The 19,648-nt window shown below is 46.6% G+C and overlaps 1 protein-coding gene across 7 annotated transcripts in view; it reads left to right on the top strand.

Annotated features, from left to right (window-relative positions):
* Window positions 1–19,648, top strand: part of LRRC8D (leucine rich repeat containing 8 VRAC subunit D) — a 204,244-nt gene that overhangs the window by 128,083 nt on the left and 56,513 nt on the right. For 5 of the 7 annotated variants that reach the window (XM_075558213.1, XM_075558240.1, XM_075558230.1 and 2 more), the window contains one exon: window positions 9,901–12,859. The exons of the other annotated variants lie outside the window; for them this stretch is intronic. In XM_075558213.1, the coding sequence (XP_075414328.1) occupies window positions 9,903–12,473 (2,571 nt within the window). In that variant the 5' untranslated portion in view covers window positions 9,901–9,902 and the 3' untranslated portion in view covers window positions 12,474–12,859. Of the gene's footprint in view, window positions 1–9,900; window positions 12,860–19,648 lie in introns of those variants that run through there. 7 annotated transcript variants of the gene reach the window in all.

Below are 19,648 nucleotides of genomic sequence, written 5' to 3' on the forward strand. Positions count from 1 at the left end.
TGGACCCCCAAAGGGATCGCGACCCACAGGTTGAGAACCACTGAACTAGAGTATTTTGCATATATAAATATTCTTCTTCATACCTACCTCGTGTTGATAATTTAGAGGTCTCTTTAAAATGAAATTTAAAAAAATAGTTAAACAATAATTTAAGCATAGTACTTTCCCCCCAACTTTGCATCCGAAACAGTGATTTATCGGGCAACCAGGCAATTTCTTAAGACATCTGAATTTTCAATGACTGATTTGAATGTGGTGTCTGTGTGTATGTGTTCATGCATATATTGAGTGTTGGAGGAGAGTTACTTGTAGTGATCATATTTTTTTTATGATTTTAACGAAGGATTTGAAAATGTTCCACTCACTTTCTGTCGGGTGGTCTCCCATGTGCCCAGTTGTTGAGGACGAAACATGTACCGCTGCCAGGTGCCTTCACGTCAGCCCGCGTCAGCATCTCCCTGCACTCCATCGAGTGGCTCATTATTCAGAAATAGGTTGCCGGGACTTTTTAAGGAGGCACTTCTGATAGACTCAGCGTCAACCACAGGAACTGTTGGCGTCTCTCAGGGACAGGATGGTAAGAAGCACACTACTTCAAGCCTGTGTTTCGAGATGGAAGCTAGTCCACTGGCTGACGTTGAAGGCAGGTACTCAGCTGTGGGCCGGGTACTTCCTGCAGGCTGTACTTACCAGCTCAGGCCTTGATTTCTACTCCGTGGCGTGCCCATCAAATGTGCCAGCTGTACAGTGTCAGACTACCCAATGAAGAAGGTAAACATGGGCTTACTTGCATTTACGTAGTCATCTGCAGTGAACAATTTCACATTTTTCCACCACATCAAAGATTCTGCTTCCAGCTATGGCTAACATCGGTGCCTCCCCAACCAAGCTCACTTCCTAGAAATTAAACCTCTTTTCAAACATACAAACCCCAATGGGAATGGAGTGTCCTACCAAGTCACATGTTCCATCTAGGCTGATTTGGAACCCATGTGAAACTGTGAAGCCCACACTTACCTTGCTTATTGGGGGACCCACCCTGGCTACTAATAGTGGACTAAAATAAAAATTGTTTTTGTAATTTCCATAGTACATATTTTCTCTAAAGTGTGTGTGCCTTCGCATTTGCTATTTTATTCTGTCTAAAATAGATGCCGTCCCCTTCCTACCCCGGATTCTACCCCTCCTTCCAGTCTCCGCTTTAAAGCCGCCTCTGCTGTGAAACCGTTCCTAATTCCCGTATGCAGTTTGGACTTGCTGTTTGTGCCTCACTTAACTTTCCTCCCTAATTTTCTGACTACTTTAATTGCCGGCCGCACTAGACCAGGAGACATTCAGGGCCAAGGTCCACCCCACGTCATCTCTGCGTGCTCCTCCGCGGGGCGTGCGCGTGACTTCTGGGCAAAGGTCCTGAAAGGGTGCAGTGGGAAGGGGGTGAATCCATCATTTCATTGTGCCCGGGGCGCCAGTGAGATGTCTCCTCCTTTACTGCCAACCCTTAGTTCACATTCGCTGGAAAACCGCGTGAGAGGGCTTGGCACCAATTTGGTGCTGAAAGATTCTGTTAGCTCTCCCACTTATTAGCTTCGGGAGGTCAGGTAAGCCTTTCTTTGCCCCAGGTTTCCTCATGTGTTTGGAGAAGAATCGTTGATAACTCACCGGGTTGTCAGAGGATCGATGGAGATCTTATGTAGGTACCTAGTGATTTACAAACAGGGGAAGTCAAGAAGAAAGCAGCTTAGAGTCTAGAAGGAAGAACACGCGCTGTTAGCCTGAAGGGGATTTTAAATGGAGCCTCCATCTCTCATTAGTTGACTAACCTTTCACCATTCAAGTTCCCAGAGCCTATTCATTGACGTGACAAAGGCAGATAATAACACGTTGTCGGTGTGTGGACCGCTGTGAGGGTGAAACGGACTTGGGGCAGTGGTTCAACTGTTACCAGACAACGTTCCCACATTTTAGACCGAGAGCTCTCCTCCTCTGCCAGGTGTAGCCCAGGGAGAAGAAGCTGGCGGAGGAAGGACAGGGCCTCCCTGGCCTGTGCCCCAGTCCGGCTGGCCAGGCCCCCAGGCAGGGACATGCACAGCTGGTTGTCGCAGCACGTTTCTGTGGCAGCTGTGTCTGCTGTGGTTCCTATCCCCATTTCTATTTGAAACTTCGCTGAAGCTTACATCCCCTGGCTTAAAGCAGTGGTTCTCAGCCTTCCTAATGCCACGACCCTTTCACACAGCTCCTCATGTGGTGGTGACCCCAACCATGAAATTATTTCCATTGCTACTTCATCACTGTCATTTTGCTACTGTTAGGAACTGTAATGTAAATATCTGATATGCAGGGTGTATTTTCATGGTTACAAATTGAACCTAACGAAAGCCTGGTGATGAATTACAGAAACAAGATGTAATTATAGGTTGTGAAATATTTATTTCTAATGACAAATAAATGGAATTTTATCTTGAAGCATGGTGTAGCATGGGTAACAGTCTTAATATAACACCAATAAACTACTTTGCTATATTTTGCGACAGTATGTGTAAATAGCCAACATCAGTGCAAAGGTTGAGAATAGCTTCTTTCTCACCAGATCAGAAATTCTTGGGGCAGGCTTGGCAAGAGCACAATGAAGATCGTCTTCCACAACAAGTCTACTTCTTTAGACTTGAGAACCAACAAGCTTGAAAACCCTGTTTCACAAAGATATGTTGTTGGAAATGGAAGAAGAAGATGCAACACAGTCTCAGACAGAACAGGATATGACTGCAAACACCTGATCCAGAATCTTGTAACTGGCATTGTAGAGAATTCAGTTCTTGCTGCATCACTGTTAGTGAGTTCAATGAACTCCTCTTGGGCTGTCTCAGGAACATCTTCAAATTTGACTGTGAATGGACTTCTGGCAAGTGCAAATAGAGGGTGAGGTTGATTTGAAAAGTTCAATGAAATTTCATCTACAAGCATGTGCAAGTGTTCTTTCACAGAAATTATCTTAATCCTTTTGTCTGGTTCAATGTCATGTTCCTCAAAGAAAGCAGATAAGATAGGCAACATGTAAATTCTATTGTCATCCAATTTTTTTTTTTTTTGCCGAAGATGAAGTTTCATTTGGAAGATCGGATCTTTTCAGACAAATTGAGGCATGTTGCATTTGGTCCTTGCAGTGATAAATTTAACTCTTTGAAGATGACAAAGATGTCAACCAAGTAAGCTATTATCTGTAATTCACTTTTATCACTGAAAAGTGCTTCGAGCTGTGGTCTTGCTTTCTGATTTTAAAACTTTTTGAGTTCATCACTAGCTCAAAACACGTTCTTTCCTCTCAACAACTATCTCACTTGAGTGTGAAATAGCAGAACATTATTCAGCGCATCCAACTCGTTGCACAGTTGCGAAAAGTCAGCTGTTTTAAGTGCTCGCCTTTATAAAACTGACAGAGCTTAAGACACTTTTCATTACTTCTTGTAACTTTTGTAGCAGCATCTTTGTTGCTAATATTTGCGGATGAATCATACAGTGAGTTCCCATGACTTCTAGTGACTCATTCAGTACCAAACGTTGAAATCCAGATCAACATCCTAGCATAGCTGGAGCACCATCTGTGCAAACACCACAACGTTTTCCCAAGAGATTTTATGCTCTTTCAGAAATGAACCAACTGTGTCAAATATATCACATGCAGTAGTTAGTTGTCTTTTCAAGAGGTTTGCAAAAAAGAACCTCATCTCTAAAGTCGCCATCATTAATATTCCTCACATAAATCAGTAACTGTGTACAGTTTGCAATGTCTGTAGATTCATCTACCTGGATGCTAAATATTGAAGTAGTGCAGATTTAATTTCCAGGATTACCTGATCAAGAATATCAGCAGACATGTCATCTGTGTTTCTGTGGACAGTGTCGTTAGATAAATAAATAGCATTCAATTTCTTAACAAACTCATCTCTGATCATAACTTGAACAATGTCTTTGGCCACTGGTAACAGTAAATCCTCAGCAATGGTGTGAAGTTTCATAGCTCTGATGATTCTGAGTGCCACCAAATAGGAAGCTTCCACAGCTGCTACATTTTGTTTGTGGTACTTTCCACCAGTGTCAAGTCTGGCTTTCTTGAGTCCATCAGCTTTGCTTCTAAAATAGTTGGTACCCTTGCCAGCAAAACTCAGATGCTTGTGATCAAAATGGTGTTTTAGTTTGTTCAGCTTTGTATATTCAGCTGATAGAACTTCACAACAACTAACACATAGCAGTTTTTCAATTCCTGCTATAATTATTGGGGTAAAACCATACTATAAAAAATCCTCAGTATATTTTCTTTTCTTAATGTTTGTCTCTACATGCTCCATTGTCATGGGATGGTTTACTAATGAAAATAATATATAACAGTAGCTTTAATAATACAAAAGATGATACATGGCATAGTTAAGTCACTATAGTTCATTAAAGTTTCCTGTGATTTACCATTCTGTGTTGATTTTTTTACATACCTGTTACTATCACAAGGGGGCAATATTCACATCAGCCACAGCTAAAAGACCAATCAGCATCCAGATTAAGTTCCCATGGTACAGATTTTTTTTTTTTGCAGTAGTTGATGATTCTACATTTACCCAGTAATTATAATTCATAAGGTGTCATTTTACCTCCAATACTGCTGCTTTCAACACAGTATCTGCTTTCAACAGAGTGGCTGCTTTCAACCCAGCAGCTGCTTTCGACGCAGCAGCTGCTCTCTACACATGTGTGACTGGTCTGCATAAGTACATTATGGAGCCACCCCATCACATACACCTGCATTTGTATGGGTTGTATGTGATGGGGTTAACGTGATGGTGTCAACACGCCAGGTACTCTATGGGGGCATATCTGCATGTGAGCGGACGCCTGGTGATGGATAGAGGACGGTGCCTCGGTTCCTCAGACCATCGGAAATATGTGTTTTCCAGTGATCTTAGGTGATTCCTGTGAAAGGGTCATTCGACCCCCAGAGGGGTCACAACTTGTAAGTTGAGAACTGGTGGCTTAAATGTTGGCACCACATTGTATGAACTAAAACACCCGAATAACCACTCACTCCTTCTCGTTGCCACTGCTGACATTCCCGTCTGAATTGTCTGTGGTTTTCTTTCGATAGTGTGAAAAGCTTCTAGTCTGGGGCTACTGTGAACACTCTTAGGCATGCCTTTTGATGAATATATGCCTCTCTTGGATATACACTCATGAGTGAAACTGCCAGATCACAGAGCACAAACAGATGCTGCCAGTTTCCCAACCTGGCTATATCCATTCATGTGTTTACTTTAATTTCTAGATGGTCCTACCAGCACTTGGTGTCATCTCCCTTTTCAAGTATTGGAATTCTGGTGGGTTTTAGAATATTTTGTAACATTCAAGAAATGAAACCATTCCTTCGGCACCAAACCTGAAACTGAGCTTTTGTGCAGTCATTGTCAGGGATGCATTCTGTCAAAAAGCTTGGGATTAGTTAGATCTAATATAAAATACCTAACATAGTCCTTGGTAGACATACAGAAGGTAGAGGACAAACGATGGCTCTTGTTACTAGTTATGATTTTCCTCACCAAATGCCTGTGTCTTGGGGAGGTGGTAGATAGAAAGGGGAATAAGACACAAGCTCTTCCACCAAGAAGCTCAGGGCCTAGTTGCAGAACCGAGCTTGGAAAACAGATTACAGACAATGTGAAGGAAGGAGGGAGTGCTTGAGCTGGACCTTGAAGAACTAGTTCAACAGAAAGAACGAAATAGGTTAGAGGAAACAGCAGAGACGAATGTGTGGGGTTGGGTAGCAGTGTCGATAAGGAGAACTCACATGAGGTTGGAGTTGATTGTGTGATGCTCTTGGCAGTTTGGGCATTATTGTTGCACAGAACTTGGGGGAGAGGTGATGAGCTGGCAACCGATTGATGTCAGTGTGACGTTACAGGACTTATTCATCACCTTATTCTCTATAATTAGCTTTTAGGTTTCTTTTTCCGTCCCTGGGAAAGTGATCAACTCCGTCTTCCTCCCTCCTGGGATCAACCTCTGTACCAAGTACAAGATGTTTGAAATCAGCCATTGAAGCTTTAACAGCTGCAAAATATTACTGGTCCCAAGGATCTCACCATTGCTTTGCAATGGCCCTTGAGCTATTTATTTTTATACTGAGCCCTGGCATAGATTTTTTTATTCTTGTAATACCCCAGGTTACTTTGCAATAGCAATTAAGTTTCATAAAATACTCTTCTACCTAATCCCAGAGGTAGACAGTTACTAAAATGTGCTTGAGGAAATTTGATGATGATGATGGTGATCCCAAGATGGCCACGGTTTCATCCGTTCTTTCATTGATCGGGCACCTCCTTTGAGGGAGGCATTGGCATTTGTAACTGGAAGCAAGGTAGACGTGATCTCTGGCCTCCTGTAACTTACACTCTAGTGTGGGATCAGCCCAGTGAGCCATCCGTTCTGCCCCAGTGCCAGGGGCGTGGGTGTGGGGAGAGGATGGTGCGTGCAGCATGCTCTGGGAGGGCAAAGAAACTCCTACCCAGGGACGCCTTCCTGGAAAGGCAATATCTACCCAGAAACCAGACAGCAAGTGAAGCAGGGGGATAAGGAGAAGTTTTCCAGGCAGAGGAAACAGCATGGAGGAGGGGCTGCTTGTTGAAGAAACAGAAAGGGAGTATCAATAGAGACCACAGGGCCTAGAGAGGAGAGATAGTAGGGTGGGGTGTGATAACCCTTGGCATCACCTGGTAACTTGTTTGTTTGCTTTTTTAAAAGAAAATAGAGCTCTTCCTAAGACTTGCTAAAATCGAAATTTGGGAGGGCAGGGGTTGGTGAGCCAGCAGTGATCTAGGTTTTCACAAGCCCTCCAAGGGATCCTGGTACAAGCAAGGGTTCGAGAGTCATCACTGTTGTCAACCCTTATTCTCAGGGGCAGGCTGGGGAGCATCCGCAGCACATGAGCACTTGAAAGCACTCAGCCCGGGCCCCAGCCCAAAGCCCCATCAGAACTGACATTCTCCAAAGCTTCTCCTCATTAGGTTTGGGAAGCACTGTTCTAAACCACATGAAGGACGGTGAACTTTCTCCTTTTAAGGTCGGGGGTGGGGTGGGGGGTGGGTTGTCCCTGGGAGGGAGCATGGAAAGTTACGGATGGAGACGAAGTCAAGTGTAATAAGGCATAAGGAATCTGACTTCCTAGCATCATGATCCCCAAGGTGGGGTGGGGGGCTCTTCTGGAGGCAACAGATACCTTGCATCTGGCCAAAGCCCCAGAGGGCTGGATGAAGACTTTCTGGAGAAGATGCCCATGTGCTCCTGGAGGTGGACGGGTTGAAGGGCACCCTGCAGTACCTGCAGTCCGGAAGGCTCTTCCCCATCAGTCTCGGAATCCCCAACATGCTGCTGAACGATGAGAAAACCGAGGCTTAAGCATAGCGGCCCTCAATTCCATTCCATGACCTTATAACTCTGTTCTGACCCTTCTATGTGCCTGCCTGCCTGTCCTGTGTGTCCTGGAGCTCAATAGTTTTGTGTGTGTGTGTGTGTGTGTGTGTGTGTGTATTTATGTATTTCTCATTAAAAGTTCAAAACCAATAATAATAAGTAAGACACAAAAGTCACAGCCAACTCTTTTGGTACAGTAACTTTTCTAGGACCCTCCCTCCGATCTAAACATCCTGGCTTCTCCAGAGCCCGTTGTAGCTGTTTGAATTGTAAAGAAAAATCTTACTGCAAAGAAGGGTTGAGTGGGAAAGTTCCATCTCCTTTACTCATGAAGATGGCCCTTTGAAGCCCTGGTCCCTCGGTGTCACCATTCAGATCCTCTGCCAGGAACAGCCGAATTCTCCAGCTTCTAGCATGAAGTCATAGTAAATTCTGTGGTCCGTATCCTGTGACTTGGTGCTGGGTTTTGTGCATTCTCCAGAGGGGCCTGACTCAAGTGACATATGTCACATGGTTGAGCTGTTTCTCATTTAGTTTGGCTTATTATACATTCCAAAACCTTTCGTCCTGCTTAGGTCCACTCACAAGATCAAGATGCCCACAAGACGCAGGAGCACAGACTGGAAGGGACTCTGGTGGGCGTGGGTTATTTCCTGCTTGGCCCACAAAGCTTTCTCTTTTTTTATTTTTCCTCATGTCCTTGGTAATGTTCTACCAAGATTAGATACTAATCATTTCATACCTCAGCTCTGAGATGTGGGGAGGTTAATCTCTAGCAATTTTCATATAATTCAAGTTCAATTTAGTAGTTTAGGTAGGTTACAAGGAGATTAGGTTTAGGCTTTCCTAGTAATTCAAAAGAGGGTTTATTTACAGAAACACTGCAGATTTGAGAATTGCTACTACAATTTAAAGCTATGATTGATATGTTATCAAGACACATTATATACATGTTCTATACAGCAGTAAGTATGGGAGAGGGTTAAAAAATGTAATCCTTGTGACTTACTTAAAATAGAGAGAACAGAATCGTAGTACTAATGCCGCCCCTCTGCTTTCTCATCCTAGCGAGACACTGTGTTATCCTGAGCCCAGAGCTGGCCTAGAATCCTTTGCAACAGAACACGCCCCACAGCTTTTACAGTAGATACAAATCTATGCCCCGTAGTTGTTTAAAAACCTAGGTGTATTCCCGGTAACTTGGATGCTTGTCTGGCCTTTTTATTGCTTTACTGCTTTTATTTTGTAAGCTAAATCATGTGAACAGTGGGACCCTAGAAGGTCTTCAGATACCAGAATGTGCTGCGGCTGCTTTTCAAACAGAGAAGCTGTAGCTTTGAAATTCAAGGGGATCAACATTTGGTTCAAGTACAGGATTACAAAACCCCATGCCCATTCCTCACCCCATGATAAACTTTATGTTTTCCTTGGGTACTTCCAGCATGGTTGTCCTGGTACTTTATAATTTGGATAAAAAGGTTTGCGACAGTGAGGCTATCAGCTGTTAGTGGGTGTTGACCACATTGTTCCATGTGGTCCCTTTCAGTGCTGCAAGGTCACCTGCTTTGTAGATCTCAGAGCTCCTGGTGATCTTGCCTTACTCCGAAGTGGCTTCATACCCACTTGTATCTCTGGCCCTCGTTTTCTCCCACACCTTTGTGTGTGTGGGGGGGGGGGGGGGGCAGCACCACAGATCATTGTTTCAGCTGGATAAATCCCACATGTGTTTTCTCATTTTCATCTCAAGCTCTTAGCTCTAAATCTGTGGTTTCACACTCCTTGGGACACTTAGGGTAATAAGAGTTAACATCAATTAAATGTTTCTGGGTATATGTGTGAGTTTTGCCAGCATGATTTAACCTTTCAAACCGTTTTTCAGAAGTTGTCATCACATTGTACAGGTGGGAAACGTAAAGCTTGGAGAAGCACACGCGTAGTAAGTACCATTAGTCAGTGTACCAACGCGTGTCTTGTACGCAGGCAAGCTACAGTTGAAGAGTATTTTCCAGCCGATTCTGCATTGGCTTGCACGGTACTGCAGTCGTCCTGTACCCTGACCTGAACTTCACTAGTAACCATAAAGTAGTCCCCAACAAATTCCAGTTTGTTCTCATGTCCTCACTCAAGAGCCAAGAAGCTACAGGTCCCATCACTTCTCTTAAATAGCTCTCAACTCATCTGTCGGCTCTGTTCTGCTACTCTGTCAAAACTATTATAATGCCTTACCTGGAACACAGCTCCTGTTGCCCATCATGCCGTTTTCTCTCTTCAAGTAGAAACTGCAAACTGCGATGTCACCGTAGTTCATTCACTACATACGTCGCTCTCAGGAACCAAGATAGGGCCTGGATGAGCCAGCTCTACTTCGTTTGGAGCGCACTGAAGGTCCCGCTCATTTAATGGTGTCCCTTGCATCTTTGTAATGATGCCTTTTGTTTGCTTGTTTTCTAGGAATGTTTACCCTTGCGGAAGTTGCTTCGCTTAATGACATTCAGCCAACTTACCGAATCCTGAAACCATGGTGGGACGTGTTTATGGATTACCTGGCTGTCGTTATGTTGATGGTAGCCATCTTTGCAGGAACCATGCAACTTACCAAAGATCAGGTGGTCTGCTTGCCCGTGTTGCCATCGCCTGTAAGTTCAAAGGCACACACGCCTCCAGGAAATGCCGACGTCACCACCGACATCCCGAAGATAGAAGCAGCCACTGACCAAGACGGGCAGGCGCTAAGTGACATTTCCGTTGGCACATCTGCTGTGACACCAGACATACCTCTCAGAGCCACGTATCCTCACGCCGACCCCACAGTTCCCAGCCAGGAGGCAAAGAAAGACAAGAGAGACCCGACAGGCCGAAAAACAAACTTGGATTTTCAGCAATATGTCTTTATTAATCAGATGTGTTACCATCTGGCCCTTCCCTGGTATTCTAAATACTTCCCGTACCTTGCTCTTATACATACTATTATCCTCATGGTCAGTAGCAACTTTTGGTTCAAATATCCCAAAACATGCTCAAAAGTGGAACACTTTGTTTCGATTCTAGGGAAGTGCTTTGAATCTCCTTGGACGACTAAAGCGCTGTCTGAGACGGCGTGTGAAGACTCGGAGGAAAACAAGCAGAGAATAACAGGTGCCCAGACCCTACCAAAACACGTGTCTACCAGCAGCGATGAGGGGAGCCCCAGTGCCAGCACCCCGATGATCCAGAAAACGGGCTTCAAGTTTTCTGCCGAGAAACCTGTGATCGAAGTCCCCAGCATGACCATTCTGGACAAAAAGGATGGGGAGCAGGCCAAAGCCCTGTTTGAAAAGGTGAGGAAGTTCCGAGCCCATGTGGAGGACAGTGACTTGATCTATAAGCTCTATGTGGTCCAGACAGTTATCAAAACCGCCAAGTTCATCTTTATCCTCTGCTACACGGCCAACTTTGTCAACGCCATCAGCTTTGAGCACGTCTGCAAGCCGAAAGTGGAGCATCTGACTGGCTATGAGGTGTTTGAGTGCACCCATAATATGGCTTACATGTTGAAAAAGCTTCTCATTAGTTACATCTCCATCATTTGTGTGTATGGGTTCATCTGCCTCTACACGCTCTTCTGGCTATTCCGGATCCCTTTGAAGGAATATTCGTTTGAGAAGGTCCGCGAAGAGAGCAGTTTCAGTGACATTCCAGACGTGAAAAACGATTTCGCCTTCCTGCTGCACATGGTAGACCAGTACGACCAGCTCTACTCCAAGCGCTTCGGTGTGTTCTTGTCCGAAGTCAGTGAAAACAAACTGAGGGAAATCAGCCTGAACCACGAGTGGACGTTTGAGAAGCTCAGACAGCACGTGTCCCGCAATGCGCAAGACAAACAGGAGCTCCATCTCTTCATGCTGTCGGGCGTGCCTGACGCCGTCTTTGACCTCACTGACCTGGACGTGTTAAAGCTGGAGCTGATCCCAGAAGCTAAGATCCCGGCTAAGATTTCGCAGATGACGAATCTCCAAGAGCTTCACCTCTGCCACTGCCCGGCTAAAGTTGAACAGACTGCTTTCAGCTTTCTCCGCGATCACTTGAGATGCCTTCACGTGAAGTTCACTGACGTGGCCGAAATCCCGGCCTGGGTGTATTTGCTCAAGAACCTCCGCGAGTTGTACTTGATAGGCAACTTGAACTCTGAAAACAATAAGATGATAGGACTCGAGTCTCTCCGAGAGTTGCGGCATCTGAAGATTCTCCACGTGAAGAGCAATTTGACCAAAGTCCCCTCCAACATCACTGATGTAGCGCCACATCTTACCAAGTTAGTCATTCATAACGACGGTACTAAGCTCTTGGTACTGAACAGCCTGAAGAAAATGATGAATGTCGCTGAACTAGAACTCCAGAACTGTGAGCTAGAGAGAATCCCCCACGCGATCTTCAGCCTTTCTAATTTACAGGAGCTGGATTTAAAATCAAATAGCATACGCACAATTGAGGAAATCATCAGTTTCCAGCACTTAAAAAGACTGACTTGTTTAAAATTATGGCATAATAAAATTGTCACCATCCCTCCCTCCATCACCCACGTCAAAAACTTGGAGTCACTGTATTTCTCCAACAACAAGCTCGAATCCATACCCGTGGCGGTGTTTAGTTTACAGAAACTCCGATGCTTAGATGTAAGCTACAACAACATTTCCATGATTCCAATCGAAATAGGGTTGCTTCAGAACCTGCAGCATTTGCATATCACGGGGAACAAAGTGGACGTTCTGCCAAAACAGTTGTTTAAGTGCGTGAAGTTGAGGACTTTAAATCTGGGGCAAAACTGCATCACCTCCCTCCCAGACAAAATTGGTCAGCTGTCCCAGCTCACTCAGCTGGAGCTGAAGGGCAACTGCCTGGACCGCCTGCCAGCCCAGCTGGGCCAGTGTCGGATGCTCAAGAAAGGCGGGCTTGTTGTGGAAGATCACCTTTTTGACACCCTGCCACTTGAAGTCAAAGAAGCATTGAATCAAGACACAAACGTTCCCTTTGTGAATGGGATTTAAACTGAGATAAATCCGCACACACCCATGTGCAGGAACAACTTCCTAGATTGCAAACGCTCACGTACCAGTTATTGCAAGATAATGCATTTTAGGAGTAGATACACCTTTAAAAATAAAACAGATGATACATAGAAGGCTGATAGAAGACGTAACTGAATGTTGAATGTGCGTAGTGTTTTAAGTCATTCATTTCCAAATCTTCCTTTCTTTCTCTGTTCATTTTTGTTTTGTTTTGTTTTCTCTTTGGGGGAAAGGGAAAGAAAAATAATCACTAATCTCGGTTTCTTTTTAAATCGTTTGTAACTTGGATGCTGCCGCTACTGAATGTTTACAAATTGCTTGCCTGCTACAGTAAATGATTAAATTGACATTTTCTTACTATACCACCTATTTTGGGGGTGTCTTGATTTCCTTGGGCTATGTTGGTACCATCCAATAGGCATTTAAAAATAATCATAGATTTATCCTAACTAGAACCAAAATGTGTGGTGAATTCATGATTAAAAGCCTTCCAGTATCACCGCTTGAGAGGTTCCACGAAGAGCAAAGCAGTGGCAGGGTTTCTATCTCTTTCCCCTTATTGCTGGGGTGGTGGGAAGCACGAGCGCCCACAGTTCATCAAGGTGAACAACGCTGACTTTCCCCGTCCCGTTCAGTGACAGACCGTGTCCCAGTGCGTGTGCCCCCACGTGGGTCATGTCAAGGGACGTGGGAACAGAACGCACCATGTAAGATAATACCATCCTCCTCTATCTAACTGAAAAAGCACGTGTCAAAATCCATCTCATGTGCTTATATTCCTTGCCACCTGGTTCCGTATTCGTTGGCAGGTGCTTCACGGACCTTCTGGGAAGCATTTGGATTTGTGTTTGTTTGTTTGTTTGTTTGTTTGTTTGTTTGTCCTAGAGAAGAGAAGCACTTGACATTCTGGGTGAAGCAGTAGCTTCTCGATACGACTGGACCCCTCCGTGTGTAACCCTCTTTTCACTCCTTAGCTAGAAAGATTTCACAGAGAATATGGGGAAACTCACCTCCTGAGGGGACAGGCCTGCCTTCCTGAAGGGATGGTGACTCTGACCCTTGGGAGAGCTTATTATACTTCAAGAAGGATTATCACCAATAGAAAAGGTTGTAGCCACTGCAGCCGAATTTAGAACTGGGCCCAGCTCCAGCATCCTGGCCTTGCTTCCTCCTAAAGGAGTTGGCGTAGGAGCTCGTTTATAAAAGCCCAAGTTTGGAAAATGGGAGAGAACATTACGAAGTTTTGATTCAAGCCCGTAACTCGTCCACAGACACATCTTCCTGCCCTCTTCCCATTCCTTTGCTGATTCACTCCCATTAGTTATCCATCTGCTGTGTGTCCTGCCAGTATAGGAACTGGGGAGTCAATGTTGGGAAAAACCACCGCTCCGAACTCTGCTTTGGGCTTTGCAGCAAAGGGGGGAAGAAAAGCCTTCATTACGCAGAGAGTTACCATTATGACTAGGTGTGAGTGAACCCTTGGGGGTGGGAATGGGGAGCACGTTCCCTTGGGAGGAGGCTCAGGGAAGTTTCAGGGTCATCGCCTTTGCCTGTAACCCCTCCTGCACATTGCCCTCCCCAGCCTCGCCGGGCCCTGCTCTCCCTGCACAGCAAAGCCCCCACCTGACATTAGTACAGCATTTTCCGAAGGCCACACCAAGCGTCTTTTTGTGGTAAACAGGTCAGATCTTAGGATCTTGGTTTTTGGACGGGATGCTTACCTGCCTTTCTTAAAACAAGTGTGTATTGTTTGCGAAGGGCAAAAGTGGCAGGACTCTCACTGGTCACCTTGGTGGTCAGTCAAGCCGCACTGTAGGAGCCTGGGTCTGCGGCACTCCACAGCAGGGCTGCCCACCGGCACCCGTTCCCCATGCCATGCTTGAGACCCAGGCCCTTTGCACAAACACCTTTTTAAAACCAGAGTTTCCACTGACTTCTTCATCCATCCGTAATGATTTCCTTGCGCTCTAAAAGAGTTCACGGTCAATTTCTTCAAATACCACTCTCTATGGCTCTGTGTGTGAATAATACCAGCTTAATGTTTTACAAAGAAGCTTCCAAAGGAATGCTGGTGCATTTGGCAGGCTTTAAATATGCTGGGCCCTGGAGTCGCGAGCAAAGCACAGACGGGGAAGTGGTGGGCCCCAAGGTACTGGCGCCCACGTGTCCTCCTGAGTTTAGGTTGGCATTGAATGCAGCAGACGTGAAGGAACACAACCTCGTTTGAGTGTAAGCGTTTTGACAAGCACTGTGCCATCTGAAAGGAATTAATTTAATTGAAAAGTGTCTTTAATAATCCATGTCTGGGTAAGGCTCAGAAAGTCGGAGAGGACCTGCTTCACTTCTGACTATTTGCTTCCAAGGATTCCGAGGAGGGGCAGTGAAAACCATCGCAGGGACCTCCTTCGGCATGGACATTGGGAAATGGATTGGTAGATAGGAAGAGTTGACGGGTCTCAAAAGGTTTACTCTTGACTGCCCACCTCTGCTTGGTGGTTGAAACGTACCCAGAGGTATCACCGAAGAAAGGCCTGGTGCTCTGCTTCCATAAAGCTGACAGCCCAGAAAGCCCTGTGGAAAGGCTCCACTCACACATGGGGTCCCGTAAGTCAGAATCTACTTGATGTCCAAAAACTTCACCTACCTCCTGGACCATGGTGATGGTTTGGAGACTTTTCATGTGTGAGGAGAGATTGTCACTTGTCATTTCCCTGACCAGCTCCCGTGGCCTGGACTTCCACCGGGAACCAAATAATCCAAGTTGCTGATGACAGCAAGCTCCAAAGTGCCCTTGAGCCCGCTGCCCAACAGTTGTTTCCATTCACCTTGCTGAAGAAAAGCAGAACGCTGCCTGGCTGGGATTGCTGGCAGCACTTGCGTCAGTAATTCATTCTAACAAAATGGTCCCTTTATCAACTGAATCCCCAAACAAAGACTGCATTAACACAAAGGCCCTTTCATGAAAAGGAGAAGGGGGGTGGATTAGAACAAACCCCTGGAAAACAGTTTCCAAATGTCCTCTAACTTGTGAGTGTGACATAAAGAAGTAGCTCCATCTGCTCCGAGCCCGTGGTGGCTCTTACGGCTCTCTCTGAACAAGTGCACCCCAGGTGATGTCTATAGGGAGTGTGAAGGCTAATTCTGCAGACGAACAGCAAGCTGCAAATCACCTCTCAAGTCTGGACGAGCCTGAGACCAAGGTGGTCAAAATCAGTGGACTAAGCCCCTGGGCTCACAAATCTTAAAATCAGAAGAGTCACTGTCGTGCCGATATCCTGCTCTGCAAACCCATTGCACACACTGGCCCAGGTAAGCAGCCCCCATCCGTGGCAATGCAGTGCATTCCCTGAGTCAATCCTGAAGGATTCCGTGTCTCAGACTCATGACCCACCCCCTTCCCACTGCTGGGGACCCAGACCACAGAGACTGTCCCAGCCTTGCCTGGTGTCTACGAAAGGTAATTTGCCCCAAAGAGTCCAGGCTCACATAGCATTTGATTCCTGCCTCTGCCTCAACTGTGCAACGTAACCTCTCTTAGCCTCAGTTTCCCTATCCTGAAGAGAATTCGCAGGGTCTCCAACCTGGGTGTTTGCTTTTCTTGGTGTGTGTGTGTGTGTGTGTGTGTGTGTGATGGAATGTTTTGTTGTGTACCTGCCACCATAGAACAAAATACATTTGCTAGCCTTACTTGGGAGCAGATCTGGCCATGCGGTACATCCTAGCCAGGAGACGAGAACGGAGAGGCGTGTGTAGTATCCGAGTGGGGCCCTTGAGAGAGGGACTCTCCATCCCCATTCCCCATTTCTTCAGGTTAGCTTGCAGACAGAGAAATGAGTTCGGCACAGACCAACGCCACAAACCAGGCATGGCACCGCAGCCCAACTGCAGGAGCCTGGGCCCTGCGGAAAAGGGAGCTCTCTCTGCTTTGAGCACTGGACGCACCGGTGGCGTGGCGACTTCTCAGCTGGGATACCAACTCCAAGATCAGCTTTTCAAAACCTCCCACTGCTCCAAAGGAGAAAGATAAAACCTTCTATTCCCATCAAGGGATACGGTCTCGGGAAATCCCAGGGACCGTGCTACCCTGTCCTGTAGGGTCGCTGAGTGGCAATCCATTCGATGGCAGTGGGTGTGGTTGCTTGGTTGGTTTTGGAATACAAGCAACCACAGTCCTAGGGGGCGTTGTTGGATAAGTGTCGGGCTTCTCACCACAAGGCCGGCGATTCAAACCCACCAGTTCGGTGGGAGAAAAAGGAGGCTATTGAGAGAGTCTCCATGAGTTGGAACTGACTCAATGGCCTTGAGATGGGCTCATCCCCACCATCAGGCCTCAAAGCCCTGCTGCTCAAGACACCGTGTTGGACAGCAGCAGCCTCACCTGGGAGCTTTTAGAAAGACCCGGAGTCACAGTCTGTACTTAGAAGACAATAGATAGTAAGCACCAATGAGAGACAGCAGTCGATAGAAGATATGGAAATAATTTATTATTTATCAAGGGTTCACGTGGGTTGGGGGGAGGGAGGGGGGAAAGAGGAGCTGATACCAAGGGCTCAACAGAAAGTAAATATCTTGAAAATGCTGGCAACATATGTACAAATACGCTTGATACAGGTGATCTATAGATTGAGCCCCCCAATAAAGTGACCTTATAGTAAAAACTGAAAAGAAAAGAGACAGGAGGTTCCGAGGCACATTGGACTTTGAGGATCATTGCCCGTAACACAAGAGGGATCAGCTGCTCCTGGTCCCAAGCTCGGTGTGGCTACCACCACTGGGTCCTGCCTGCTCGTCTGCCCTTGCTAGGCGACAGTGGAGGGTCACTGGTGCTGGTGGCAAATGCGTTGACCCTGCCATTCATAGGAACCACAGTGAGCGGGATGGCAGTCAGACTGCCGCTGTCAACTGCTTGACATATGCCGCCATCCGAGGACCACGAGGTTTTGAAGGTCCTCTCCGCATGGTCCGCAGTTTGAAACCACCCGCAATTCCAAGACAGAAAGACTGGGCTTTCTGCTCCATAAACTTACAGTCTCAGAAACCCACTGGGGGTCGCTGTGCGTCAGCATTGACTGGATGACAGTAAGTTTGGTTGTAACTGCCCCAAGGGCATGTGCAGTCATGCTAAGCCTAGGGACACCCCTGGCACGCCCAGGGAGCTAAACAGCCCATTCCATGATTTAACCTTCAGGCTACGTCTGGGTTAGCTGCTCAGAACTCAGTCAGCCATGGAAAGCATGCCCATTTTGAGCCTTTTCAGAATGCCCTCAGGAAACTGCCGAATAATCCAGCATGAAAATGAGCTGGAGTCGTTTCAGGAGAAGCCCTGGCCAAAGGAATCACCCAGGTGTTACACCCAAAGGCTGAGACACTGGAAATAAATGGAGTTTTTTGTTTCTTTGTTTTTAAACTTGCCTTTGGAAACAGAAAATACCAGCCACGGCTTCGAAATGAGGACAGAAGCCTCTTTAAGATCTTCCTCTACGGACTTCACCCAAATGTTGCCTGCAATTCAGGCCTGCTGACTCCATCTGTCTTCAGTAGAAAGAGCTGGTCACAACCCTGATTCGATGTTTAGGGTGCACCTAATGTTTCTGGTGCCACACGGTCAGAGGCAGGCACTCTTGTCAAACGCCGTCATGCCCACCACCGGTGTTGATGCCCCTTCCACCCACCAACAGGCAGATGCGCGCTCGGTCAGTGATTCAAAGAGATGTTTTGAAATCTGTGTTGACATCCGGTTACATAAATAGGCCCCGAGCGAGGATTTTCCTTCATTCTTTCGTTAGGAAGCTTTTGATGTGTCTCCGCATCGGTCTTCAGCGTTACCACTGGTTTCCGCTGCTGGCCTGCTGACAGACGTGAAAGGCCAGTCCACCCAAGGTCATGCAATTATTTCCCTGGCTGAATGTTAAAGGCATGACTATCTTTCCTCATGGTCATTACCTCAGAAGCGAGACCACTCTGGCTGTCTGATGCAGGCTAAATGTGGGGGGGAGTGACATTCAGCAGATGCAGAAAGGTGGGTGCAGGAAAGCACTAACATTTGCGGGGCCCTCCGGGCAGATGTGACTTTTCTCTCCAGCTCAGCATTCCCGACAGTCTCAGGCGACACCCGGCGCATGCATCATCCTGACCTTTATGTTCACTGGCTTCCGTTGCCGCTCACAGTACCCCACCCTCTGGGCCGGACATCTGTGGCCCTGGCCCTTGGGGAGCAAGAATGAAGACAATGGAGGCCAACATTCCCACCCTGGCTGGTACGGAGGTACCCCGCCCTCACCTCCAAATTTGCACTTCAAAGTCTCCGGAATGTTTTGGTTCACCGCCTCCCTCCCCCCTCCCCCAACCTCTTCCCCCCTTTTTTTCAGTGTTTCTTCCTCCCGTAACCACTGTGATCCATGCTAATATTTTTTCTTCCAATGTGTTCAGGTTTTCAGGTTAAATGTTCACCAAAACAGGAACTGCCATTTGGAAAACACTGATGTGAATTTTATATCTTGGACCCCTTGGTAAAAGTCAGCGGCGCTCTTATAAGTCAGCATAATTCATACACAATCGCGATCTCAGAGCTTCTTGTTGGTGAGAACAAAACGCAGACTCGATAAGGACAGAGAAAGCCCGGACAAGATGGAGCCATAAAAAGGAGCTCACAGGAGGTCTGGAAAAGAGGAGGCTGGCTTAAAATGTCAAAAATTATTATTTACTGAATAATATTAGCCCATGACACATTCCAAGGAAGGCCTCCGCGCTTCCACCGCCAAAGCTAAGGACATAACAAATACCGTGTGCTCGCTCCGTTGGGACGAGGTGCTGTTGCTTCAGAGACAAGAGGCAGCACGTTAACTCAAGTTGTTATGAAAAGATCTCCTCCTGGCATGAACGTAGTGTATTCTCTTGGCGTCTGGCCTGGATCCGTGCGGACCAGCAGAGCGTCCAGTGGGCACCACTAGGCCATGGCACCTGGAAGCCGCGGAGCCTTGGTGGGAGGACTCCACCTGCTGGGGCGGCTCCTGGCCTAGTTCCTTAGCTGGGGCGTGCTCTCGCTTCCTCTTCCGCGTGCGACACGCAGAGAATACTAATGCTTATATCTAAGGGAGTTGACTGGATTAAATGAGTTAACACACAGGAAGCACGAAGGACCATGCCAGGCACGG

Source organism: Tenrec ecaudatus, chromosome 1 (genome assembly GCF_050624435.1).
Source record: "Tenrec ecaudatus isolate mTenEca1 chromosome 1, mTenEca1.hap1, whole genome shotgun sequence".
In the NCBI taxonomy this organism is placed as follows: Eukaryota; Metazoa; Chordata; class Mammalia; order Afrosoricida; family Tenrecidae; genus Tenrec; species Tenrec ecaudatus.